The sequence below is a fragment of the Ochotona princeps genome, chromosome 14 (assembly GCF_030435755.1).
Source record: "Ochotona princeps isolate mOchPri1 chromosome 14, mOchPri1.hap1, whole genome shotgun sequence".
NCBI classification, from domain to species: Eukaryota; Metazoa; Chordata; class Mammalia; order Lagomorpha; family Ochotonidae; genus Ochotona; species Ochotona princeps.
Genome location: NC_080845.1, coordinates 60,580,836 through 60,598,324, shown reverse-complemented (window position 1 = coordinate 60,598,324; position 17,489 = coordinate 60,580,836). Strand labels below are relative to the sequence as shown.

At 49.7% G+C, this 17,489-nt stretch overlaps 1 protein-coding gene across 5 annotated transcripts in view; it reads left to right on the top strand.

Moving 5' to 3' along the window:
• Positions 1-15,983, top strand: part of SECISBP2 (SECIS binding protein 2) — a 32,509-nt gene extending 16,526 nt beyond the window's left edge. For 3 of the 5 annotated variants that reach the window (XM_058672337.1, XM_058672336.1, XM_058672333.1), the window contains exons 9-17: positions 389-478; positions 2,019-2,151; positions 4,062-4,228; positions 5,152-5,284; positions 6,812-6,965; positions 7,587-7,807; positions 13,275-13,429; positions 13,713-13,902; positions 15,655-15,983. In XM_058672337.1, the coding sequence (XP_058528320.1) occupies positions 389-478; positions 2,019-2,151; positions 4,062-4,228; positions 5,152-5,284; positions 6,812-6,965; positions 7,587-7,807; positions 13,275-13,429; positions 13,713-13,902; positions 15,655-15,758 (1,347 nt within the window). In that variant the 3' untranslated portion in view covers positions 15,759-15,983. The remainder of the gene's footprint in view (positions 1-388; positions 479-2,018; positions 2,152-4,061; positions 4,229-5,151; positions 5,285-6,811; positions 6,966-7,586; positions 7,808-13,274; positions 13,430-13,712; positions 13,903-15,654) is intronic. The other 2 variants (XM_058672338.1, XM_058672334.1) reach the window with 1 other exon arrangement.
• The last annotated feature ends 1,506 nt before the right edge of the window (positions 15,984-17,489 follow it).

Genomic DNA, 17,489 nt, shown 5'->3' with positions numbered 1-17,489 from the left:
CCCCATGTGGCCGGAGCTGAGCTGATCCAAAGCCAGGAGCCAGGAGCTTCTTCTGAGTCTCACATGTGGGTGCAGGGTCCCAAGGCTTTGCCATATGTACTGCTTTCTCAGGCCATAATAGGGACCTGGATGGGAAGTGGAACAGTCGGGACACAACCGGCGCCCATATGGGATTCTGGCGCATGCAAGGCGAGGATTTTGCCAGTAGGCTACCGCTCTGGGTCTGAAACAGGAGCCCTTACATTAAAGAGTTTCAGGCTGTTTTATAAAATTTTGAGAACTTTTATGGGACCTTATTAAAGAGAGACAGTACAAGCAAGAAGAAACTTCTGGCATATTTGCGTTGATGTGATTCACGAAGAGCTAAAGAGGTGTGTGGTTTACTTAGGATGACGAGGAGTTTCCCCATCTGGCACTTGCATCTGCGAGAAGAGACAGAGTAGAGCCACCGCAGTGTCAGTCTAAGGACCCACCACAGGTAACGTTCAGACCAAAGCCACCGTTGCTTTCGGCTTAACTTTTCTTGCTAAACTAAACTCTCCAGAAAAGCTACTTTCCGGGTAACTTTCTGTGTTGAGGTATGTAGAGGGCTTTGTGTTCTTTCCTTCCTTCAAAGGAGATTGGTATCTCATGTTGAATAGAATTTCTCTTAAGCTAAAAAGTGTTTTTGATTTTTGTAATGAGACTCAGTTGATGTATCAGAGGAGGGGGAGATGCAAACTGCCTTATGAAACTATACTGGAAAGGAATCAGTTTTTTATTTACTTCTTTTATTCAAGAAACAAAAACTTTCCTGACCAGCCCTGCAGCAGCCTGCTTGGCCAGCTTTGCTGTACGTAGTTGGTGATAGCCCTCAGTCAGTACGGTTTTCAGCATCACAGTTTTTCGCTTTGGGGCAGGGAACAGAAGTGAAGGCACTGGAGCAGAGGGGACAATGTATCTGAAGATACTACAGGGCTTTCTTTCTTTTTTAAGATTTATTTATTTTTATTGGAAAGTCCGATTTATGGAGAGAAGATCTTCCGTCCTCTGACTCACTGTCCAAGTGGCTGCAGTGGCCGGTGCTGAGGCAATGCAAAGCCAGGAGCCAGGAGCTTCCTCCAGGTCTCGCACACGGGTACATGGTCCCAAGGCTTTGGACCATCCTTGACTGCTTTCCCAGGCCACAAGCAGGGAGCCGGATGGGAAGTGGAGCTGCCAGGATTAGAACCGGCGCCCATATGGGATCCCGGGGCATTAGAGGCGAGGACTTTAGCTGCTAGGCCACAGCGCCGGGCCCCACTGGTTTTTCTAATGCAACGTTCTGTACAATCTCCAAAACGTAGTTCTTAAAAATAATATTTGTTTGCAAGGGTTGAGAAGGATTTGACCCACAGGGCATGTAAGTCCACAGAATCATTTGGTCTGACCCTGCCAAAATCAGTAAACCTATAGCAGGCTGATCTTTAAGTTGATAATTTTGTGTGTCCTGTGAATGGTGTTATAAATATCCTAATAGTCGTTAGCAGAAAAAAAGGTTCCCCATTCTTGCATGTCAAACGTTGGGTCCATATTTGGTATTTTCTGCTGGGTGTGGTTTGGACTTAGGTGAACTGTGGTTACTTCACTGTAATTTCATGGCAGTTTGTTGGTTCTCTTGAGAAACTGGACAGAGACTGAGCCTACCTGACTGATGATGCTGACCAAAGAAGCCTCAGACACCAGCTCTTACAGATGAAGGTTTTATTCAAGTCTTGGTGTCTTAATCTGTAGATGTGAGCTGTTAACTCAAAATAGAAAGAAATGTGGGTGACCTGACCTGAGCCTAGAGTTCTGAAGGGAGGAAATGAACAACCACATACAGCAGATGATTTGGGATTTGTTTTTCTGTAATTACATGGATTCTTCCAATTTTAGGATCTTTTTATTCTATATATTTTCTGCATGTATATTTGTAGTAAAAAAGCATAGTTTGTAAGTAGGATATTATAAGTAAAGTTAATTTTTGAATTTTTTTTTTTAAATTTTGATCCTTTTAGAATACATTTAAAAATACTGGAAAGAAGAGCCAGGTCCCAGTACGGCTGGATCTGGGCGGCATGCTGACTGCACTGGAGAAGCAGCAGCGCTCCCAGCAGGCCAGGCAGCCTTCCAAAGCCGTGGTGTTCTCAGGTGAGTCTTCCGACCCCTGCTGATCCATGTGAGGCTCCATTCAAGCCAAGAGTCTCTTTCACTCACCCAGTTATTAAAGATTTATTTTATTTTTATTGGAAAGTCAGATCTACAGAGAGAAGGAGAGACAGAGAGGAAGGTTTTCTGTCCAGTGATTCACTCCCCAAGCGGCCGCAACAGCTGGAGCTGCGCCGATCTGAAGCTGGGAGCCAGGAGCTGCTTCTGGGTCTCCCACACACGTGCAGGGTCCCAAGGCTTTGGACCGTCTTCGACTGTTTTCCTTGGCCACAACAGGGAGCTGGATGGGAAGTGGAGCGGTCAGTACATGAACTGGCGCCCATATGGGATCCCAGCACATGCAAGGCCAAGACTTTAACTGCTAAGCTACTGCATTGGGCCCTTCACTCACATTTTGATTATTCACATATAGTCAAAGGTGTGATGCTCAAATAAGCACAGACATATCCCTGTGGAGTTGGCAGGAGCATCCACAAACTCATGTATCTGTAACCAGTTTATTCTTTAAAAATTTTCGTATTTATTTGAAAGAGTACAGAGAAAATAGGAGAAGCTAAAGGAAAGGTCTTCCATCCCCTGGTTCACTCCCTGAAAGTCTGCTATGGCCAGGGCTAGGTCAGGCCAAAGGCAGGAGCTTTATCTGGTTTTCCCACACCGGTGCAGGGGTTCAGGTGCTTGGGCCATTTTCTGCTAATTTCCTTGGTGCATTAGTGGGGAGCTGGCTCAGAAGTGAGGCAGTCAGGACTTGAACCAGCGTCCGTTTTGCATGCTGGTGTTGTAATGCTTGGCCCTACCAGTTGATTTTTGATCAAGATGCCAGTGCCTTTATAGCAGATAACAGCCTTCCAGACTGGTGCTGGGCAGCTGAGTCTCCCCAGGCTGGGGATGACTCACACAAACTGAGTTCCCTAACTCATGCTGTAGATGAGAATGAACTTAATGGATTAAAACTGTGGAACTCTTAGGAAAAACAGAAGTAAATCTTCATGATGTTGGATTGGATCATGGATTTTTAGAAAGGGCAGCGAAAGTACAAGCTGAATACAGGAAAAATAAATTTGAATTTAGTCAAAATTGAAAGCTTCAGCGCAAAACAATACTTGCTCAGGGAAAAAAAAAGGAAGACGACAAATTGGGTGAGAAAAAATATTTAGATGTCATGTCTCTGGTAAAGTTGTAATACCTAAATCTGTGAATAAACTTACAACTGTTTAAGACTTAACAAGCTACTTCAAAATGTCCAAAGGACTTGAAAAACAGTTCTCAAAGGAAGGCTGTGGATGAGCAGGAAGTAGTAACATTAAGGTTGTTAGTAGGGCTGACAGTAATTCATTGACTGCATAAGGGAGTTGTTCCCAACCACCCGTAATGGGATTTTGAAAGCTGTGTTGATAACTGGGAAACTGACAGCTACCAACTGGAAATGTTAGAATTGCCTAAAGATTTGATAAGTTAGCCAGAGGTAAGTTACACACAGAAGCCAGGAGCCCTTGTGGCAAGGCAGTGGCAGCTGACAGCGGTGGAGCAGGACGGCTCCATCCCCCCAGGGCCGAGGCAGGAAGCAAGATCCACAGGTAATGAGACTTGGTGTGAGTGTATGAACAGGAAGGGATGTCTCAAATTAAGTGATAATTCTCTTAGATCCTGTCCAAAATAACACTGGATTTCACTTAGAATCATTGCCAGTGAATTATTGTCAGTTAAGCAGGAAAAAACAAAAAACAAAAACTACAAAACATGGAGGAAGTTTGACGAAGATGGGGAAGTTGGGACCAGGCCAGGGTGGCCCAGGGCCTCCTTAGGTGCCACGGGACAGGGCACGGTAAGCCTTTCCCCTAGAGGCAGGCAGAGCTGTGGGACATGGTGTGAGGCTTTGTCTCACTGTGTTTCAGTTGGAGCAGTGCCAGTCCTTTCCAAGGAGGCTACCTCAGGAGAGAGGGGCCGCCGCTTCAGCCCAGTGAAGACCCCGCACAATCCCCTGGACTCCAGCGCCCCTCTGGTAAAGAAGGGGAAACAGAGGGAGGTCCCGAAGGCCAAGAAGCCAACCTCGCTGAAGAAGGTACGTGGTGTTTCAGGCCAAAAAAGCACTGAAAATCTTAAACTCACGTATCCATGTTGACTTATTTAGAGTTTCAGGTTTGTATCATTGAACGAGTGTGTGAAGATGGGTTAATCATTCTTCACGATGATCTCTTGTCTGCCACTGAGATGGCAGAGAATGCTTCAGCTTCCCTATAAAGAAGAGATTTTTCTGGTTTTTTTGTTTGTTTGTTTGTTTTGTTTTATCTTGTTTTGTTTTAATTGGAAAGGCAGATTTACAGAGAAGGAAAGAGAAAGATCTTACATATGCTGGTTCATTCCCCAAACAGCTGCAACGGCCAAAACTGAGTTGTTCTGGAGCCAAGAGCCTCTTCTGGGTCTCCCACATGGATGCAGGGTGCCAAGGCTTTCCCGGGCCACAAGCAGGGAGCTGGATAGAAAGTGGAGCTGCCAGGACTTGAACCAGTGCCCATATGGGATGCTGACGCTTGCAGGCAGATCACACTAGCAGTTGAGCCACTGTGCCGTGTTGCAGTGTTGTGGGCAGAAAAGCTGCACTGGGGGCTTACGCTTTCCTCCAGCATTTATCTCCTCTGGCTGATCTGTCTGGCTGTGTGAGTCCGTGAGTGTCACACATATCTGCGCGCATGCCATTTCATCAGTTCTCACGCGCCCTGTGGTGTGCCTGTGGTCTCTGGTCAGCTTCCTGTGCTAGGGCCTATGGTCCGAGGCTGCAGAACTGGCTTTAGAGCCCAGGATTGTTGTGCTGCCATGTGCCCTGAGGGTACTGCACTGTTTGAATGTCAGGGGAAGGTTGAGCCAGCCCTTGGGGACTGGGGAGTTGGTCCCCACTGTGAGGGCACAGCAAATACATTCAGCAAGCTGAGCTTTTCTCTTAAGTATAATGACTTTAATGTTTTAATTGTTGATTTAATTTTGTAGATTATTTTGAAAGAACGGCAAGAGAGAAAACAACAGCGTCTCCAGGAGAACACTGTGAGCCCTGCTGTTGATGAACTGCAGGATCCAGAGAGCTGTGCTGAGGATCAGGCTTCTGGCCAGGCTGAGCCAACAGGTACCTGCCTCTAGGTGTTGGTACTTACCTATGTGAAAGGCAGAGAGACAGAGAAAGATTGTCCATCCACTGGCTCACCGCCCAGATGGCCCCAGCAGCTGGGCCAGGCCAAAGCCAGGAGCTTCGCTGAGTCTTCCATGTGGGCGTGAGGGCTCAGACACTAGGGTCATGTTCGTTCCCTTTCTCAGCTTGGGAGCTGGACTGGAAGTGGAGCAGCCAGGACATGAGTGACCTGTATGGGATACTGGCTTTGCAGGCTGTGTCTTCTTCCTGCTAGGTCCTTTCTTGTGATTTTAAGCTGCTTTCAGATAGGGCCATCATGGCAGATCTGTATGCACCCCATTGTCCTGGATTTTGTCAACTTGTGGCATCTGTGGTGGAAATAAGTTCGGCAGGAGCCTCAGAGTGCTGTGGAAGGTTGCACGGCCCCGACTTCAGAGTGAGAAGTCTGCGCAGCTTGCACTAGGCCAGGGCAACAGCAGAGGCTAGGACCTTAAGTGTCCTGTGTCATTGCCTGAGCCATCGCTTCCTGCCTCCCTGTGCGGGTGTTAGTAGGGAGCTTGAGCTGGGGGTTGAACCTAGGCACTCTGATATGGGAAATAGACATCCCAAGTGCTATACAAAATGCCCACCTGTGTCTTGTTGTTTAAGTATACTTTTGTTCAAGTATGATTCCATAAAAGTACATAGATCCTAAGTGTGCAGCTTGGAGACTTTTCATAAATTAAACAGTAGCAGCCAGATCAGGAAATGGCAGAATCCAGCCACCCCCTGTGCCCTGTGCCCTGTGGTGAAAGGTTTCCTTGGGGACTGTGCTCTGATGGCAGTTTCACCGAAGAGGCTTTGTCATGGCACCATGAGAACCAGGCACTGTGTGGGCCACTGCGTCTCCCCCTTCTCGTCTCAATGCTCTGGTCATGGCGGGGGAGTTAAGTTCATTGTTTCCGTCGCTGCACGGTCTTATGTTGTGTGAATAGACTGCTTGCAGTGGACAGGTTGTGTGTGTGTTTTGGAGCATATGAGCCCTGAATCCTGTCGAGTGCTTCCTGGAGCAGAGCTGCCGTAGTGGCTCCTGCCAGGCACATTTCCAGCTGCTCTGCAGCGTGCCCTGAAACTTGCCCATCCTCCCCAGCCTGTGGGGTGACATTTGCTTCGTGTCCCTTTTGGCCAGCGTGGGCTATGTGCCTTGGATTGTTTCACTGAGTCACCTGAATTTGGTTGGTTTGGGGACAGCCAGGTGAAATTTCAGAATTAAAAATGAATTTGGGCCATTGAACTGCGCACTTAGCAGTGGCACACGTGGCACGTTTTACATGCATTTGCTGCATCCAGGCAGAACAGGAGGGTGCTGTGTATGCTCCAGAAACTGTTCTGTTTTCCCAGGGCATTCTCATCTGTTCTCTGCCCGGGGACCTGTCACCACAGGATTGTCTGGGGACAGAATGGATGTGGGGGGCTGAGCAGAGAGGCCCCTCGGTGGGCACGGGGCCCTGGAGGTGCTGTGCAGTGACTTTTCTTCGGTTGAAGGTCCACTGGGAGCTGACAGAGCAGTCTCCAGGCCCGTGGTTGAGGTCAAGTCAGAAGAGCCTTTGGGCACAGAGTTGCTGCGGGACACAGAGGCCTGCCAACCTGCTCCTGACCATGCCAGCCTCCCCAAGATCCACAGCCGGAGATTCAGAGAGTGAGCGAGACCCTGCCCTCCAGGGACTGGGGAGTGGGACACGCACTTTCTATTTGGCATTGATTGCTCCTGCTCTTTCCATACTGGCTTAGCACCGTAAGTCTATGTAGTAGGACCACACTGTTTTAATCCTCACAGTTGAGCGTGGCTGGAACCCGGTTATACGTGTAGTTGGGGATAGCCTCCTCATTCTCCTGTGTCTTCTTCCACTGAGCTGTTTATCCTGGTAACAAAGGAGGAGGCAGCTAGTCCAGGTGTGGAGGAGTGGCAGGGTGTGACACTGGGGTTCCCTCTTGCAGTTTCTCTGTAGTTTCGGAGGGATGGGAAGCTTTATTTTGGTTCATGCTGTTTCCCTTCCCTCTTCATTCCCAGGATAGTCCCTGAAGTATACAGGATAGAGAAACACTGGGGTGTGGTATGGCTGAGACCAGGGCCTGTGTGGGCCCAGAGATGTCTGTCCATTATGTGGGAGTGGGGAAAGATGCTTCCATCTTCCCCTTCTGTAAAGTCAGGATTCCCGTGGGTTGACCCTCACCTGATGCTGGCGTGTCTTTCTGAAGTTGGACAGGAGCAGGTTGCACTATTGTAGCCAGACGTCATGCTGTCTCCTGTTCCTTCCAGTTACTGCAGCCAGGTGCTGAGTAAAGAAGTAGATGCTTGTGTCACTGAGCTACTCAAGGAACTGGTCCGCTTCCAGGACCGGATGTACCAGAAGGATCCCGTCAAGGCCAAGACCAAACGTCGCCTGGTACTGGGCTTGAGGGAGGTTCTCAAACACCTGAGGCTCAAGAAGCTGAAGTGCGTCATCATTTCTCCCAACTGTGAGAAGACACAGTCAAAAGGTAACAGCACCAAGCCACCCATGGCGTGGGCCCCTGGGCACCCCTGGTCAGGGTCCACCCAAATAGAGCATGCCACAGGCCTTGGCAGCTGCTTTTCTGTCAGTGTTGTTTTTTTTTTTTGTTTTGTTTTTTTTTTATAATCCATTTTATTGTATTGTTGTTGACAATCTTTACATAGTTACCTATAGTTGAAGGAAAAACAAGAAAGAGAAAAAAAAAAAAAAGGTTCAGGGGGATAGGGAGGTGGGCAATGCTATTATGTCCATATTGTTTCCATCATGTATCTGAGGTAAAAGGGGATATTGAGGGAGAAGCCCCACCCGGTTTCCCGCCCACCCCAAGTCCCGGATGTGGGGCATGCTCTGAGATATGTGCTCAAGTGGAGTTAATAGTTCTCCAGTTATGAGTCACTGCCAGTTTCGCTCGATGAGGTGGTCCACTGATTGATATGGTCCATCATGATGTCAGTGTTTTTAACTGAGTGATTGCTTCCCACTGGGTGCCTCTGTCATCCAGGTATGCTCTGAGAAAGCAGAGTGTACCCAAGAGCTCCCATCTCAATTAGGATGAGCTGTTCACTCTGCGTTCCTCACCTGCTCACTACAAGCAGGGTCTTTTCCAGATACTTTCCCATTTTAGTGCGAAGGTGTGTTCTGCTCTGTTGGGTGTGAGGTTCTGAGTGTGGTGACTGAGTGCCATCTGGGACATGTCAGGTTCATACTGCATCTGTGGTGTCTGGGTTGTTGGAAAACTCCCTTCTCCATGTTGAAGAATGGCACTGGGAATTAGGAAATACCAGAATGACTCAAGGCATCTACCCTTCCTCCCATGGGCTTAGGGAAGAGGAACATCTTTGAACACTCAGGCCGTTTTATTTCCCTTTCCATTTTTCTGCGGGGTGGAATTCACCTCAGCCAGGATTGAGCAGGGCAGTGAGCCCAGCCCCTGGCACTGAGCCTTTGGCAATAGCGTTTCTAAGGCATTTCACATCTGAAGCATGTTGATTTTCCTTCCTATCTCCCCTGCCCCATATAAGCCGCCCCAAAAGGCAGAGTTAGAGAGGAAGAGACAAAGCTCTTCAGTCTGCCACAGTGGTGGAGCTGGGCTGGTCCAAAGCCAGGAGCTTCTTCCATCTTCCATGTAGGCACAGGAGCCCAGGGTCTTGGGGCATCTCCTGCTGCTTTCTGAGTGTGCCAACAGGAGCTGACCTGCAGGTGGAGTGGCTGGGCCCCCAGCTGGCACTCATCTGGGATTGGCTTTGAAGGCAGCAGCCTGACTTGCTGTGCTTCACCAACACTCCCCCAACTCAGCCCTGGTTTTCCAGACATGTCAGGCCTCAGGGCCTAGGAACAGCTGCTGGACCCCTCATTCCCAGCTCAGTGGCTTGTCCTTGTCACTCAGTGTGAGTCTAGTGGTACTGTTGTTTGGATTATGGTGGGGGTTTCAGTGACCTGCCTGTCTGGCTATGTGTCTGTCAGTACCCAGGAGCCTTTCCTGCTTGTTGGAGAGTACAGGCCACTCACTTCTTGTTGCTTTGTGCATTTTGTGCGTTACATAGCTGAGAGAATCGACATTCCTGCAGGGTTTCCTAAGCAAGTAGAAGGCAGGGCCTGGCTGCTCACTTCCTGGTGACCCAACTGGTCAGCTCCACAGCCAGAACTGGGGGTATTTTCCTCCAGATCCCCACATGAGAAGCCAGAGCGCTGCTTGGTATTTTGTTTGTTTTTTTCAGGTTAAGTATGTTAGATTTCTAGTACAGTGCAGAAGAGGGCTTTGCTGGTCACCCATCCCAGCTTCACTGTGATGCATACTTCACATGAATCAGATTCCATGTTCTTGGCCCACTTCATTTGTCCCTTCTCAACAGGCAGATGGACAGGCCATAACTGCCGTGCCTTTTGCTTCTGTTCTCTCTGGGGGCCCCTGGGGGTCGTGCCCACCTGCGTGCTGCCCTTGTTTCGGTTGAGCATCTCCAGCTGGTCCACCAGAGATCTTGAGAGCAGGTCTCTGGCTCTACAGCCTCTGTCTCCCTGTGCGTCCTGTGCGTCAGTGTCCTGGGCCTTGAGTCCTCCTTAGATTCTGCCGACTCCTGCTCAGCTATGGCAGTGCAGAGCTGCTTCCCGCAGCGGCACCTCCCACGGCTTTGTCTTCTCCTCTTTCCCAGGCTGCAGGCTGGGGGCTGGATGGGAAGCAGAGCTGCCAGGATTAGAACCAGCATCCATATGGGATCCCGGTGCATGCTGGCAAGGACTTCAGCCACTGGGCTAACATGCTGGGCCTGGTGTTCTCTGCTTCTTAGTGCATTCTTTTAGTTCTTTGTTCTTTTAGAATTTCTTAAGGCTATCTTCTAATATTCTAATAGATTTTTTCACTTCTGATGTTATTAATCTCAGGAAGCTAATTTTGCTATCTGAAGCTCACTCTTTTTCTCAGTAAGAGGAAGACACACAAGCACAAAGCACACTCCCATATTCTGGTGTACTCACTAAATACCCCCAGTGCCCAGGGCTGCACAAGACTGGAGGGAGAGCCAGCACTCCACCCACATCTCCCTGGGCGATGGAAGGCCTCACTGCTCAGTACCTGCTGCCCCCAACCGAACTGCGCATCAGCAGGAAGCTAGTTTTCAGAAGACACTGGTGTGGGCTGCTAGCTGCTGGGTTCAACAGTAGCCCTGCCTGCTGCTGCCTGTGGATGTGTGTGGTCTCTCAGGATCTTGGTGGCGCAGGGTCCTCTGCCTGCACAACCTCTAAGTTCTTTACTGGGTGTGGATTTCTCATGGTGTAGGTTTTCCATAGCTGTTCACGGTCCTTTGCTATCTGTTCCCATTTAAGAGAAATCTGGGGGAGCCCAGCACGGTATCCTAGTGGCTGAAGTCCTCACCTTACAAGGTCCAAGATCCCATATGGACACCGGTTCTGGTCCTGGCATCCCTGCTTCCCATCCAGCTCCCTGCTTGTTGTGGCCTGGGAAAGCAGTCGAGGACGGCCCAAAGCCTTGGGACCCTGTACCCATGTGGGAGACCCAGAAGAAGCTCCTGGCTCCTGGCTTTGGATCAGGTCAGCTCTGGCCATTGCAGCCACTTGGGGAGTGAATCATCAGACTGAAGATCTTCATCTCTGTCTGTCCTCCTCTTTTTATATCTGACTTTCCAATAAAAATAAAACAAAATCTTGGGGCTTCTCCCTTTGTTTCTCCCCTGGCCCCAGATACAGGGGGAAAAATGATGATACTAGTGTGAAAACAATGGTATTACCCACTTTCCTGAAGCCCTTGATGCTTTGTACCCTAAGTAACTAAGTAAGATTATAAAAAAAAATTGGGGGCCTGGCATGATAGCATAGTAGTTAAAGTCCTCGCCTTGCACGCCCAAGATCCCATATGGGCGCCGGTTCTAATGCCAGCGGCCCCCTTCCAATCCAGCTCCCTGCTTGTGGCCTGGGAGATCAGTCGGGGACAGCCCAAGGCTTTGGGACCCTGCAGGCGTGTGGGAGACCCAGAAAAAGCTCCAGGCTCCTGGCTTCAGATCAGCTCAGCTCCAGCCATTGCAGCTGCTTGGGGAGTGAATCATCGGACAGAGGATCTTCCTCTCTGTCTCTCCTCCTCTCTGTATATCTTTACAATAAAAATAAAATAAATATTTTAAAATATATATATAAATAAATGAAGTGAAATGAATAAATAAATAAAATAAAATCTTTAAAAAAAAAAAAAAAAGAAGAAAGAAAAAAGAAATCTGAGTGTGTGGCAGGAATCCAGAGGCAGTGTTTCTCAGGTTTGCTTAGCACGTGATGACAAAAGATTGTGGGATTTGTGCCTGAGGTGGTCCAGGGCATAGGATTCTACAGAACTACTTACAGCAGGAAGTTCCTAAAGTTGCTAAAAGGAGCCCATTCAGAGAGCCCCTGCTGGTGGGCAGAGGGTCCAGCTGTCAGTGCCGCACCTCCCCCCGTGGCCTGGTCACACTTCTCAGGAACATGTCCCACCTCCTGCTCAGAGGGACAGCCTGGTTTCTGGTTGCTGGCCTCTACACTGCAAGCATGTGGCATGTGGCATCCCGTACATGGGACCCTGTCACCAGAGCGCTGTGCTGAGGGGCTAGCAGTCATTATGCCTGTTCACCTTTGTTGGGGCAGGTCAGCATCTTTTAGATGGAAGAGTGCAAATGGATCTTTCTAGATCCTCTCCCATTGAGTCTGTCCCATGTTGTGATTCCACAGGTTGTATCAAGTTACGTCACCTGTACGTTAACTGTGTCTATGGCAGTGGAGTCTGACATTTTTCCATAATCCAGGATATAGTATGTTATACTATTTTCTTTTTTTTTTTTTAAAGATTTATTATTATTGGAAAGCCAGATATACAGAGAGGAGGAGAGACAGAGAGGAAGATCTGCCGTCCGATGTTTCACTCCCCAAGTGAGCCGCAACGGGCCAGTGCGTGCCAGTCCGATGCCGGGAACCAAGAACCTCTTCCAGGTCTCCCACACGTGGGTGCAGGGTCCCAAAGCTTTGGGCCGTCCTCAACTGCTTTCCCAGGCCACAAGCAGGGAGCTGGATGGGAAGTGGAGCTGCCGGGATTAGAACCGGCGCCCATATGGGATCCCGGGGCTTCCAAGGCGAGGACTTTAGCCGCTAGGCCACGGTGCCGGGCCCGTTGTACTATTTTTAAGCTTTGGATTAATGTTGAGTTTTCATCATTTTGGATCGTTCTAAGAGCATAGGTGCCTTTTATATTCTGTCAGATCCTTTATTACATGTTGAAGATTTCTATGAGTCTTTGACCTTGCTCACTTACCATCGGCTCTGGTCTCTTATTGCTGCGATAATAGACTTACTTATTTGAAAGGCAGAAAAAAAATTAGAGATCTGCCAACCACTGGTTCACTTCCCAGATGGTCACAACAGCCAGGGTGGGCCAGGCCACGGCCAGGAGCTTCTTCTGGTCTTCCACATGGGTGGAGCTACAGGGGCCCAAACACTTGTTCTGTTGGCCGCTGCTCTCCCAGACCGTTAGCTGGAGCTGGATCAGAAGGGCAGCAGCTGGGACTGAAACAGGCAGCTGTGTGGGCGGCTGCCAGCACGGGCTCCTGCTCCCCTTGCGAGTGCGCCTTGGAAGCACAGGCATGAGGGCTCCTGGGGAGGTTCATACTCTACGTCTCGCTGCCTCTCATTTCCTGCCTGTCGTGACTGGGGAGAATGTAGGGGTAAGAAGTGAAACAGTTGATCCTGGCCTGGCACAGAACAAGTGTCCAGTCATACTCTACTGGCTAGTTTTGTTTTTCCCATTACCGTGATGCCAGCTGTATAATCTTGTAAAGAAATACCTCTTCCAGGTGGCTGTGAAGTGCCGGTGCTCTGGTGGCCCAGGGACTGGAATCTGAGCGGGGTGAGGTGAGTTGTGGTGGCATTAGTGCTGAGTAACCCCATGCACCCTATGCTGTCTTGCTTTCACTGTGCTCTCACAGGTGGGCTGGACGACACCTTGCACACTATTATTGATTATGCCTGTGAGCAAAACATTCCCTTTGTGTTTGCACTCAACCGCAAGGCTCTGGGACGCAGTTTGAACAAAGCAGTTCCTGTCAGCGTGGTGGGCATCTTCAGCTACGATGGGGCCCAGGTGAGGTCTCTGCTTGTGGAGGGAAACTGGCCATGGCAGTAGAATCTATGGTTGGCTTGCACTGAAGAGAAGCCACCTCTGAGTTAGCGCAGTGGCTCTGTCTCCTAACAGTGGGAAATAGCAAGTTCTGCATTTTACTCTGGGCTTGCGACCTAGCTAAGGTGCCGTGGCCCAGTGCCATCCCTGGCAATGGCAGAACCATGTCACTTCTGCCTCCCTCTGTGGTCACTGGGTCATCTTGGTATTTGGGGGAGCTTCATCTGTGCTTTTATTTGTGCCCCAGGACCAGTTTCACAGGATGGTTGAGCTGACAATGGCGGCTCGGCAGGCATACAAGAACATGCTGGAGAATGTGCAGCATGAGCTGGCCGCAGAGCCAGGGCCTGAGACCCCTCTTCAGCCTGTGCAGGGACCTAGTTCCTCGTCAGAAGATGGCTCTGCAGCCCCCACTGAAACACAAGTGCCACACTACAGTGAGTACTAGCAAGCGTTCTGGTGCCTGATTCAAGTACTGCCTTTTATCAGGGTTCCGGAACACCGTGGGCCTTATGGTGTCCAGGCCATTGCCCAAGACATAGGAAGGTACAAGCTCCTTTTATTTATTTTGTAAGATTGATTTTTTTTTTAAGATTTATTTATTTTTATTACAAAGTCGGATATACAGAGAGGAGGAGAGACAGAGAGGAAGATCTTCCGTCCGATGATTCACTCCCCAAGTGAGCCACAACGGCTGGTGCTGTGCTGACCCGAAGCCGGGAACCAGGAACCTCCTCCAGGTCTCCCACGTGGGTGCAGGGGCCCAAAGCTTTGGGCCGTCCTCGACTGCTTTCCCAGGTCACAAGCAGGGAGCTAGGTGGGAAGTGGAGCTGCCTGGATTAGAACCGGCGCCCATATGGGATCCTGGCATGTTTAAGGTGAGGACTTTTAGCCGCTAGGCCACGCTGCCAGGCCCTAAGATTGATTTTTTTAAAGGTGTATTTTATTTTTATTGGAAAGGCAGATATACAGAGAGGAGGAGAGACAGAGAGGAAGATCTTCTGTCTGATGATTAACTCCCCAAGTGACTGCAACGGCTGGAGCTGAGCCAATCCGAAGCCAGGAGCTCTTCCAGGTCTCCCATGCGGGTGCCGGGTCCCCAGGGTTTGGGCCGTCCTCTCCTGCTTTCCCAGGCCACAAGCAGGGAGCTGGATGGGAAGTGGAGCTGCCGGGATTAGAACTGGCACCCATATGGGATCTTGGGCGTGCAAGGCGAGGACTTTAACCACTGTGTTATCACGCCGGGCCTAGATTGATTTATTTTGATTGGAAAGGCAGATTTATAGAGTGAAGGAGATATATAAAGATCTTTCGTCCACTGGGGTACTCCCCAAGTGGCTGCATGGCTGGAGTTGAGCTGATCCATAGCCGGGAGCTTCTTGGTCTCCCACGTGGGTGCAGGGTCCCAAAGCTTTGGGTCATCCTTCACTGCTTTCCTAGGCCACAAGCAGGGAGTTGGATGGGAAGTGGAGCAGCCGATATGGAATCCCAGCACATGCAAAGCAAGATTTTAGCCACTGAGCCATCATCCCGGGCCCAGTTGCAAGTTGTTGCCACTGATTGTCTCAGTTGAACCTCAAGCTAGATGTGACAGAACAGAGGGTGGCTTTCAGGGCGCTGGATCTAAGCATGACCTGGGAACCTAGCTGCAGTTTCTTGGGATCATTGTTGAGACATGTTTTGGGCCTGGGTGTGATGGATGCTGCTCACTGAGGGTCCAGCTCACAGGCTGGTGCAGTAAGATACAGCCTGCCATGGACACACCTGAGCAGTCCCTGCTGGCGGCATATGAGCTCACCTGATCATGTTGATGGCTTTTCTCTTTGTTTATTTGAAAAACAGAGTTGGGTGTCTGGGGAGATCTTCCATGTACTAGCTCATTCCCCAAATGGCCATGATTTGGCCAGGTCAAAGTCGGGAGTCAAGAACTCCCTCCAGGTCTCTCCTGTGAATGTTAGGGCCCAAGTAGTTGGGCCTGTGTTCAGCTGCCTTCCCATGTGCGTCAGCAAGATGCTGGATAGGAAGTGAAACAGCTGGGATGCAAACCAACACCCACAGGGGACGCTGGCACTGCCGGCGGTTGGCTTGACCTGCTGTGCCAGCACACATGCCCTGCTTGTGGGTTTCTGATAAAGGAGCGGTACTGCTTGTCTGTGTCTCTTCACCACATGCACTGTTTCTTGTTGTAGTTGAAGTCTGGAGAAAACACCTGGAAACGTACAATCAGTATGCCCTGGAGCTGGAGCAAACACTGGAGGCTTCAACTGCTCACATGAGGAACTTGAAGTTGTAAGAGGGGATCTTTCCAGGGTAGCTGTGTCTCCAGTAAGGAGGCAGGAGGTCTGAAAAAGACGATGGGACTTTTCCTCCTTCTCAGTTCTTTACTCTTATATCCTGTATGGTTGTTGAGTGTGGGAATGAGCTGGCTGGAGAGGGCGCGTAAAGCAGTGGCTTCCACCACTTTAAATCCCATGGTTGTTGGGATATGCTTGGGGGAGTCTCTTCTGAAAGCTGGGAATACAGCACACTGTGAATCTGGAAAACCCTGGAAACTATGGTCTGTAGGGTACCCTGATAGCTGAGGATTTGCCTCTCTGTTTTAGCTAAACTGAGCCGAGTGCACGCATGTGCAGCAGGCAGGGCGGGCAGCCCTCAGGGCAGCCTGACGCCAGGAGAGCGGTGGGCTGGGCCCTTTCGCAGGGCGCAAAGCTCAGGTACACAGATTGAGCCCCGGAAGGAAAACTCGTTTTCTAACCTGTGACTTTTTGACAGTAATTACTCCTCTTAGTCTTTATTTTTCAAAGAAATGATGTATATTGAAGTCCTGGATTTCAGTTTGATGATGTTCACAGGTCCCTTTTCTAGATGAACTTCTGAATGTTGTTTGTCTGCAGGACAGTTTAGTTTCCTGTGTTCCTTGTAAGAAAGAGGGCTTATTTATTTTGAATAAAAATGCTTTCACTTCTGACTGCTGATCACAGGCTCGTCTGTAGTTGTGGTCTCACCAGTTGTGCCTGCGTCTTTATCTCTTGTGGCAGTGCAGGTGGGAGCACCGGGTCGGAAGCTGGGATTGCCGAAGTGCTCCCACAGGGGCCTCCCGCTGTCAGATCCTAGCTTTGCTTCTTATCTCTGAGCCAGGGGCTGGAGTGCACTGTTACTGCTGTTTGCTCATCAGGCAAATGAGTGTCTCTTTGGCTTTGAAAATGCTCTTAACTGCACTCGCGCCTGCCAAACATTGCACCTTAGGAATAAGGTAGTGATGAGGAATGAGTAGGCAGTGGCAAGCTGAAGGCAGGGCTGGTGAGGTGACCATGGGTCCGTACGTGAATAGCCACTTGCTGTGTCGTCCATGGAGCTTGAAGTGCTAGTGGGCCAGCTGTGTACGTCTTGAGCTGCTCCAGTGTGGACAGTGGTGATGGTTGGCTAGGCCAGGAACAGACAGTGTCCTGCAGGTAGCAGATGAGAGGTCTGTCCTGCCCCACCCCCCTCCACTGCCCTACGTTGAAAATAGGAGAACTGGCCCCACCAACCCTGCGTCCCAGCATGCTGACACGGGGCTCATCGAAATACCTCAGATGTGTAATTGTCATTTGATTCTCTAGGAAGGTTTTGCAGCTCTGAAATCCTTTTTTAATGTGTTTTTGCTGAATTTTTAAAAATTGTTATTGTAAGCATTGTTGTTTTCGTTGTTGTGGTACCAAAGAAAGGAAACCCATCAGCCCCGAGGCCAGGGCAGGAGGCACGTGCTCCCCTCCCTGTGGCGACAGGGCCGTGTGACAGCACAGGGCTAGTGCAGGCAGCGAGTCCTTCGCTCAGGCGGCCTCCCGTAGCCAGTGTCCATGTGCATGGTGCTGATCTTCTGGCCTCCATGGTCTTGAATGTTTATTTCAGTAAACCTCTACCCCTTCACACACACATACACACACAAGTAAGGGAGCTGAGAAAGCTCCAAAATTAATTTTTTTTTTTTTGGCGGAGGGAAGACCTCTCAGTTCTCAGCAGCTGGAATTTTAGAATTTGGTAT